This window comes from Humulus lupulus, chromosome 3 (assembly GCF_963169125.1).
Source record: "Humulus lupulus chromosome 3, drHumLupu1.1, whole genome shotgun sequence".
Classification (NCBI taxonomy): domain Eukaryota; kingdom Viridiplantae; phylum Streptophyta; class Magnoliopsida; order Rosales; family Cannabaceae; genus Humulus; species Humulus lupulus.
Genome location: NC_084795.1, coordinates 284,439,316 through 284,449,855, shown reverse-complemented (window position 1 = coordinate 284,449,855; position 10,540 = coordinate 284,439,316). Strand labels below are relative to the sequence as shown.

The 10,540-nt window shown below is 26.5% G+C and overlaps 1 protein-coding gene across 4 annotated transcripts; it reads right to left on the bottom strand.

Annotated features, from left to right (window-relative positions):
- Positions 1-1,763: 1,763 nt before the first annotated feature.
- On the bottom strand, positions 1,764-9,546 carry LOC133824867 (protein ACCELERATED CELL DEATH 6-like). 4 transcript variants are annotated; one of them, XM_062257878.1, is made up of 6 exons: positions 9,220-9,546; positions 8,641-8,654; positions 8,491-8,553; positions 5,193-5,875; positions 2,688-3,241; positions 1,764-2,550 (listed from the first exon to the last, which is right to left on the bottom strand). In XM_062257878.1, the coding sequence occupies exons 4-6, from the start codon at positions 5,857-5,859 to the stop codon at positions 1,939-1,941; spliced, it is 1,833 nt and encodes a 610-aa protein (XP_062113862.1). In that variant the 5' UTR covers positions 5,860-5,875; positions 8,491-8,553; positions 8,641-8,654; positions 9,220-9,546; the 3' UTR covers positions 1,764-1,938. The 4 variants fall into 4 exon arrangements, with proteins under 4 accessions (XP_062113862.1, XP_062113860.1, XP_062113861.1 ...); XM_062257876.1 differs by having other exon boundaries at positions 8,491-9,096; XM_062257877.1 differs by having other exon boundaries at positions 8,491-8,654.
- Between the last annotated feature and the right edge of the window lie 994 nt (positions 9,547-10,540).

Sequence of the window (10,540 nt, the reverse complement as noted above, 5' to 3'; positions counted from 1 at the left end):
TTTAATAAAAATAAATTAATCTACTTTATTTTATTGAAGGTAGTAACCATAATTATTATTATTATATTATTTAATATGCCTAAATTCTTATTAAAAATTAAGACAAAAAAATAAAACAAATGGTCAATATATATATACATGGGTGGGGAAAGCCGTATTTTTGTAATTTATTAAAGATACCGTATAAAACGATTTTTTTTTTATATTACGGTAGGAGATGTAATTATCTCTTAATTTTATCTAATGAACCCATTAGTTTAAAGAAAGGGCTATTTTTATTTATATATAGGGGAGTATTAGTTTTTAATAATAGCACTCTTAAAAAAGTGTGAGATTTTAACATGATATATACTATAAAATGTTGTGGTGTGCACTGTAGCTATCAATGCACCCGCAACTAGAGTAGACTCTCTATATTTTGCAATGGTATTCCTTACTCTTTCATTTTGCACTTTCTTTTTCTCTTATCTTTCTCTTTCTTATCCTTCTCATGATCGGTTAATCTTTGTTCGCCACCGTCCCTTGCTTATCCTCTGTCATACATATTTAATGGTTATCGGATGCATGTTTAAATTTTTTTATTAGGAGTTACATAAAAGTCAAGTTACAAATATAATTAATTAGAATGATGTAGCTATGATGACAAAGATTAAAGCTCGATCATTATACCATCTTAAATTCCTCGCTATTTGTTGGCGACGGATCTTGCCCTTAATAATAGACATAGTCGCTACTAATTGTCATTAGGGGTGATATGTTGGCGCTACCCTGCTGGCGCTAATATTTCGAAGTTAATGTTGATTATTAGCGGCAATATTTTCGCCTCTAATAAATTACAAGTCGCTCCTAATAATTGTGTCTACTGGATCAAATTTCATGCCTAATAATAACAAGTCGCCCCTAATAGTTTTATATAATTAAAAAAATAAAAATATATATATATTTAATGAAATAGAATATCAACGTCGACTTTTATATATCGCCTCTAACAGTTTTATATAATTAAAAACAATGAAAAAATATTTAATAAAATAGAATATCAGCGACAACTTTATATTATTAGCGGCGACAAAAGTCGCCCCTAAGAGTTTTATATATATAAAAAAATTGTTAAAATAAAATATTTAAATTAATTATATTAAAATTAAATATGCACAAAAATAATAATATCAAAATAAAATATGCATAAAAATAATAATTTATTCAAATTAGACAACTAATAAATATTATCCAAATTAAGCATATAATAATATATTAATTAAATGGTATTGTTTAATATAATAATATATAAAATATCTCAACTCTCGACGCCCTTTGTATCGTCCCCTTCTTCTAGTGCCTGCGGTGGCTGTAGTGCCTGCCAAGTCTGGCTGTGGTGTGTGTGGATGCATCGACCATAGATACTGTGGAGGTAACGATGATCCTCCAGGTCCATACATGTATGGATAAGGATAGATCGGAAGTTAAGACGACGGTTCACTCATATGTGGAGGTAATTTTTTAAATTTAAATGTTTAAATATCTCATTTAAATTTAAAAGATTACATTTATTATTATAATATATAAAATGAATAAAAAAGTCAGATTAAAGGAGAAAATAAATAAAATGATTTGAAGAATTTCTAGAGTAACACATGATCGCATTTGTGTTCTCTTATATATATATAAATATAAATTATCTATTTATTTGAATTTATATATTTAAAAAACATAATAAAAATAAATTAATATATTATTTAAATAAAACTAATCAAATGTATGCGCATAGAGAAAAAAAATCTCATTCATTTTAAAATTATTCTTACTTTATTTTCATGCTTACAAAGTTGGGATGCTTTATTATATTTTGAAGATGGCTAAATATACTATCCTTTGTCTATGCGGGACACAGAGATAGTATTCAATTTTTTTATATTTTAATATTTGTTCATTAGGTAGTCATAATACATACAATCTTTCCATAAAAGAGCGAATAATATTCACCACTCTTATAATTATGAAGAAAAGGAGAACGAAGAAGGACAGTGCAATAACACAAGTGGGAATGGCAAGAGACAGGGAAAGTGACAACACTGCATACGTACCAGTAGCAAATGCTATCACCATTAATCCCATAGCCCACATTGTCAAACGCATAGAGATCATGTAGTAATCCATTAACTCCTCCTCATTAGGTGTTATAGCCAGGAAGAGATTGATAAGGACAGATAATGTAGAGAGCACCATGGCTATTGTATCTGTTATCACGAAAGCTTGAAAAGCTCTATTATTCCTGAGAACAGCACTGCCTTGTTGTGGATGCCCAATCTCATCGCTTATGTAACCTCCAGGCAGCGTAAATCCGGCTGTGAATGTCACTGTCGCAATCAGTGTAGCCGCAACTAGAGTAGACTCCCTATATTTTGCAATCCTGTTTCTTATTCTTTCTTTCCGCTTTTTCTTTCTTTCCTCCTTCTTCTCAAGTTCAGATCTTTGTTCGCCAACATCATCTATGGTAAGTGTTCGTGGAAAAACAGATATGTTGTATTTTCGGAGGAGTGGTCTCAATCTCTGTCATATATATGTATAACAGTCATCACATGTTTTAAAAGTTGACTAGACACCTAAATAATATAAAAAGAAAATTAAGAATTTGATTAATTAGAATGATGTTGCTAGGAAGACAAAAGTAAAAGCTCATTACGTACCTTCTTAAATTTTTTGTTACCCAGATTAAATGCCATTTTTTTAAAAGATTCATTGTTTTTGTTGTATAGCTTCTTATTCACTCTCGGGTGAGACATCATAGTTTCCATATTTACTCGTGGAGTAAATTCTCCTAAAGTGGAAAGCATATGAAGAAATGGTGTATTTCCAACATTATCTTTCCTATTTAAAAGATAATTGATGAGTGAAGGATATTCTTCTAATAACAAATCAAAGACACTGATATATTGACGTCTCGCCACAACATAGTGTAGAAAATTTCTGCCTTGATTGTCAACCGCTTCGTAGCTATCTGGACACCTTGATAGAATGTTCTTCATTATTTCATAATCATGCCCGTGGTTAGAACCTGCAATGTGAAGGGCTGTCCTGCCTTTTTTATCTTTGATGTAAGCACTACATTTATCTTTTTCTAACAACATTTTTACAATCTCCAAACATTCCCAATACACGGCATAGTGTAGAGGAATAAATCCATCGTCATCTGCTTGTTTGGTCAGATTTAATTCTTTTCCCAATACCTTTTTTACCAATTCTGAAGAATTTAAAATAAAACAAAAATTAAAACATCATCATAACAACAACAATAATAAAAATGTTGATTGATTTGCAGCAAATATCGTTAAACTAATATGTTTTTGCACTAGGGTTTTCGTCCAATCTCAAATTTTGGTATTCAAATCCTCTATCTCTTTAGAAAAAAATAGCATCTTTTAGTCGCTTTTCAGTTAATTTTAACAGTTTATTGGTTCTTTTTTAAAACCAAAACATAATTAATTTGATATACTCTTATTTTTCATTTATATCTACGTGTACGTAATTTTATTAGAAAATTAGTTATAAAAATATCTCACTTAATTAATTAAAATCTATATATCAACATTTTATAAGATAGATATTATATTTTAATTTACCTTTTCTTCTCTCTCCATCTTTATGTAAGCATATTTTTAATTATAAAATTAGTTATAAAAATATCTTATTTAAATTGAAATCTATATTATCAATATTTTATAAGATAAATAGTATATTTTAATTTAATTTGAAATTATTCTCATATAATACCAATAAATAATATTGATATAAATTTTGTATTTATTTATTAGTTTCTTTCTTAATTGATAATAACTCTTCTTTTTCTAACTCACTCATCGACTCTGCACCTTTATGTAAGTATCTCTATCGTGCTATATATAATTATATAGTTCTATGTTAGTATTTTATTCTCGTACTATATATATATATATATATATATATATCTTCTATATAAAAAATTCATACATAACACATAAATTTTTTGTTTTAAATGTTTTTTAAATTTTGTTAACATAATTCGTAGCTTTTGATTTTTATTGGCCATGTAGATTCAATTTTATCAACAACTTTTATTTATTGTATGAAGTGTTTTGTAGACGATAATTGAGATACTAATTAAAATATTTTCAAGTTCATGTTGTTAATTTTATTGTCAGTATTTCTTTCAAGCATTTTATTTAAAGAAATTTTAAAAATAATTCATATTAATCTATTCTCATAATTAATGAATCTTTTTACCTTTAAAAAAAATGAATCTTTTTAACTTTCATAACTTCATTTTCATTAATTCGTTACATAGTCATTGTTCTTTGAAGTGGTTTTATTTTTTTAAATATCTTATATTTGTTTTTTTAAATGGTACAATTTTTTTAGGCTGAAATACATAATATTTCATAAATTTTAAATTAAAATATATATTATTCTTGTGCATATAATATATTTCTATCTTCAAAGGGGAAAATGCCTACAATATATTCACTCTTAACACAAATAGTTAGAAATGTAAGAGGATAACTTTCTTTTGTAGCAAAAATTAAGATCATAATTAATAAAACATAATAAACATAAATTAATACAATTTCTAAATAAAACTAACCAATATTGTAAGTTTCTTTCACCTATAGTTATTAGTTGGATATGAAATGATGTGTCTAGAGAAATTTTTATTGCACTACATATTTTATCTATATATATGCACATTGATATATAATAATGCTAGCTTACTCCATCAAATAATCAATATATGCCATTGCCTTAACATAGAGTCTAAATAATTGTCTACAACATTAAATGATATTACCAAATTGTATAATAAAGTTGTTTAGTTGAATTATTAAGTTTTTGACATTGGTTACATAATTATTTGTTATATAAATATGGAAAAAAAAATCACTTGTCCCCAAATTTCCTATCTCCTCTATGTCCCACTAATTATTTAAAGACACCTCATTTATTTATTTAATATATATTTAAATTATTTACAACTTTCTCTTTTCCCAACTATACATAAATGTGATGTCTTAAAATAATTGGTGGGACATGAAGGGGACAGAGAATTCGGGATAGCAGATTTTTTTTCATAAATATGTGAATTAAAATCAAAAGCTAGCCAAATAATTTAGTATACAAAAGATACAAAATATATATGTAATTCATTAGAATTAATATACCTATGTTTTCATGCCAAACTGCAACATGGAGTACAGTTCTGCCTTTTGGTCCACTAGTGGCCGGCGAGGGGCAATTTTGTAGTATTTCATCAGCCAATCCCAGGTACCCTAGGCCTCCCTCGACGGCTAAGTAAAGTGGAGTCTCCCCATCTTCATTAGTCGAATATGGGAAATGAGGGTCTTCTTTAGTCAATATACGTACAACCTCAAGATGGTTGAACCGTACAGCCTCGTGCAACGCAGTGTCCTTATTTTGATTAGGAATCCTCATAATTTGTTTGAACACTTCATTATTCACTGCGGCGTTGGCCTTCTCGAGGTCATCTTGTTCAAACAAGGTTTTGGCACGATTAATAAGAAACTCAACAATACAGTGACGGCCGTACCTCGCTGCCAAGAGTAAGGGAGTCTCTCCTCTTGCATTGGTTTGCTGCAACAGTGGTGGACACATCTCCACTATCCCCACAGCGAAGGATATATCAGTGCTTTCTGAAGTAATTATATTGACATGGAGGACTGTATTCTTTTCTGGGGTCAATATATATACTAAGTCAAGGGCTGTGAAGACATCCAATTGGCCATTGGCTGCAGCCAGGAACAGCTCCGAATCCATGCAGGTAGTTTCATAGAAATTGCTAATGGTTTCAGATGGCTGAGAGGAAGCCATTGCTGTAAAGTTTTTCCTGACAATAATAATATTTATAAAATGGTAGGCACCCAAAGTAATGATAATATTTATATATATCACTTTATTTGGCTTATTTATTTTTTGATACCAGTGATGATGATGAGCTCTCATACATAAATTATCTCTTGAAACAGATATGCATACATTGAGATCTCAAGTTTGATACATTTAACAAAAATGTTAAGTTTGATAAAGCTAATATTCCCTATAGATATTGTGTTATTTTGGGTCCGTTTGATAAAATTTTTGTTTTTAAATTTTTTAAACACAAAAATGAAAATAAAATTTTATTTCTTTATTTTTAAAAAATAAAAATATGTTTGGTAACTATTTTTGCTTTTTGTTTTTAAAAACAAAAAATAATAAACGTGTTTGATAACTTTTATTTTTATTTTTTGTTTAACAATATGAGGTGTTGATTTGAAGAAGAAAAAAAAAATTGAAAACTGTTTAAAAAAAATTTGAAAGTGAAAAAATTATATTTTCAAAATTTAATAAAATTTAAAAAAATAATAAATAAAAATAGAATTACCAAACACATTTTTTTTGTTTAATTATCAAATTTTTAATTAATTAAATAAAAAATTATTTTTTTAAGTGTTACTAAACAACACCTTTATTTGGGTGAGAATGAACTTTTCTTTTGAAAATAGGAGACAAAAAATGTAATCACTTAAAACAAATATATTGTGTTATTATATATATATATATATATATGATTGGCTTTGTTCTTTTTCTCCTTCAAGAAGTTGTCTTTATTCTTGGGTTCACGACTTTTTTTGTAACCTGTTATTGATTTTTTATAAATATATTTTAAGGGAAAATTTTTAGTGCTTTCCCAGGAATTACTATTGACAAAATAGTTGCCTTCTAATGACTGGTTACTACAAGAATGAAGGTTATTAGCGGCGAACCAAGTCCGCTTGTATTGTACATTCTATTAGCAGCGGATTTGGGTATATGATTTTTAGTGGTTAAATATTTTTATATGTAAATTGATGTATTTGTTAATGTATATATATGTTTTGTATGATCTTGGAATATTCTTATTATATATGTGTTTAATTTGTAGGTTTTTAAATTTTTGGAATAGTTTGAAATATAGTCGTTGTGCTATCCAAATTTTGTTAGAATTAGTAAAATTAATAAAAGTTTAATAATTAATTAAATAAAAGTTTAAGTATAATTAAAAATACATCAAAAAATTAATTTTTAACTATAATTTAAATAAAATAAAATTACCAATCATAATAATTAATAATTAATTTTAACATTAATTAGATGTTTTGTAATTGAAAAAAGTTTAAAATATAATTAAGTAAAATATAAATATAATAAAATTATTATTAATTAAGTAAATAATCAAATAAAAATTGAAGAATTTAATAAAAAATTACAAAATGAAATTAATGTATAATTAAATTAATTTTAAAATAAAAGTAATAAATAAGTAAATAATTTTAAAAAATTGTAATAATTAATAATTATCTACATTTTCTTTGGTAAATATAAATAAGGGATATTTGCGGCTAAAATACCCAAACTTACAACTTACTAACACTTAAATATCCAAACTGATTTTTTGCTGGCAAAAGTACCAAAAAATGAAATTTATTTGCAATTAGAGAAACACAGTTTTAAATGTTAAAGTTGACTGGTCAAATGACACGTGGCACTACATGATTGGTCCACATTGTTATTATTCTTAAAATAATATTCAATTTAACAAAAAATAAAATTTACATTTTTTTCAAACTTTTTTTCAATTTAAGATTAAGTATCAAAAATAATTTTCTTAAATTTAATTTTTTATTGTTAATATCCTCAAAAAAAAATTATTTATTATTATTAAAATCTTCCTATTTATCATTTTTTTCTACTTTTGAATTAAAGATTAAGTAATTTTATTTAAAATCCAAGAAATAATTAAAGATTAAATATTTTTTTTACTTAATCTTAAATTGATTAAAAGCAACAAATTTGATTTTTTTTTTTGAAAAAATTATTTTTTGTTACTTTTAAATTGAAAAACAATAAATTTGATTTTTTTTTAAATGAAAAATATAAAATGATATTTTTTTTGAAAAATTATTTAAAATAAAAATAATAATGTGGATCAAACATGTGGTGCCACCTGTCATTTGACCAGTCAACTTTAACATTTAACACTGTGTATCTCTAATTGCAAGTAAATTTCAAGTTTTGGTACTTTTGCCTCCAAAAAATCAGTTTTGGTATTTAAGTGTTAATAAGTTGTAAGTTTAGGTATTTTAGCCGCAAATATTTCTTATTTATATTTACCAAAGAATATGTTGCTCATTATTAATTATTATAATTTTTTAAATTATTTACTTATTTATTACTTTTATTTTAAAATTAATTTAATTATACATTAATTTCATTATAACATATCCCAAAAATTTAAAACCCTACAAAAAAACACTCAGAAAATTTCCTGAACATTCACAATATACATATTATTAATCAAATTTAAATATTAACACATGCTACAATTTTATACACATATATAAATATATCACTAAACACATCTTACTATGTACACACATTCACATATTAATTAAAATAATAACATAATTAAAAAATAAATACCTTGATGCCACAAAATTATAAATACTCTAGTGACCAAATTTCCAAGAGATACTCCTTCAATTTCTACACAAAATCAACCCAAAAAATTAAATTTAAACAAAGTTAAATCAACTTAAGATTGTTCTATTTTTAACATTAACTGTACTCTACCAGATCCGGTACTCCTGACAAAAAAAAAAAATCAATAAGAGATAAAATTAGTAAACATCTAATCATTTACTGTTAAAAAAAACATATAAATATCATATATGAAAATCCTTTAGGAAAAAAAATTATCTTATATGAAATTAATCTATTATGAAAACCATGTTTGAATATAATTGAACTCATACAAATATTGGACATTTGTAGCAACTATAATACGTCCATGACCATTCTAGCTATGTAGGTTTTCAAGTTTTAACACATACAACAAAAGGATGACTACTTTTTCATCAAAGTTCAGAAATTGTTCATATAAATATATAAACATAATAGAATACTTATAATATATTTCTGAACTTGCATTGCATGTAGAAAGTAATTCAGAACTAATTAAATAAGATGTCAGAATCGGATGGAAGAAAAGGAGAACCAGGATAGTTTCCCAGGGCTCCTCTCCTAAGTCTGCAGAAGTATCAAGGTATTACAGGTTTATATATATATATATATATATAAGCAGAGGCATATTTATATATTTTATATTATATATGCTGAGAACCACGAAACAACAGAGGCAAAAATATATACCGGAGCGACTGTGAGGGGGTTTGCGGTGGTCGGAGATGAGCGTCGAGTGGAGGAGCGACTGTGGGGGGGGTTCACAGTGGTCGGAGAGGAGCGGCGAGTGGAGGAGCAACAGGTTATGGTATTCGCGGTGGTCGGAGAGAAGCGGCGAGGGTCCGATGGAGAGGAGCGGCTACGGTTTCGAGAGGTGAGGAGAGGAGAGAGGCGAGAGGCGAGAGTGAGGCAAATAATATTAGAGTATTTTGCAAGTACGGTTAGAATGGAGATGATGAGGATAAGATATTTCTTGTAGTGTGGTGAGCTTAATGATCTACACAAGAAAAAGATAAGTGGACTACACAAGAAAAAGATAAGACGAATAGTGATGTAGTACCTTCACAAGAAAAGATAAGTGGAATAGTGATGAAGATAAGTGGACTCCACAAGAATAAGATAAGTGGAATAGTGATGCAGCACTTTTGAAAAAGATAAGCGGATTAGTAATTTAGATGTGACAAAAGATGTAATTTGCATAACTTTAACTAATTTATCATCCATTAACTTTAAAAAAATTTAATAAATATTAATTATTAATTAGTTGGTATCAATTAGTAATTAATTAATTAATTATAAAATTAGTTATAAAAATATCTTATTTAAATTGAAATCTATATTATCAATATTTTATAAGATAAATAGTATATTTTAATTTAATTTGAAATTATTCTCATATAATACCAATAAATAATATTGATATAAATTTTGTATTTATTTATTGAGTAATGATATGTGCACCCAAAATATACACCCAAACATTATACACAGTGATGTGACAGTTTGACCTAACCAATCACATTTATTAAAACTGAGACCTACTATTTTAAAAAGTAGTGACATGTCACTAGGTGTAATGTTTGTGTGCATATTTTAAGTGCACATATCATTACTCTTATTTATTAGTTTCTTTCTTAATTGATAATAACTCTTCTTTCTCTCACTCGCTCCTCAACTCTGCACCTTTATGTAAGTATCTCTATCGTGCTATATATGATTATATAGTTCTATGCTAGTATTTTATTCTCGTACTATATTTATATATATATATATATATCTTTTATATAAAAAATTCATACATAACATAAATTTTTTGTTTTAAATGTTTTTTTAATTTTGTTAACATAATTCGTAGCTTTTGATTTTTATTGGCCATGTAGATTCTATTTTATCAACAACTTTTATTTATTGTATGAAGTGTTTTGTAGACGATAATTGAGATACTAATTATAATATTTTCAAGTTCATGTTGTTAATTCTATTGTCACTATGTCTTTCAAGCATTTTATTT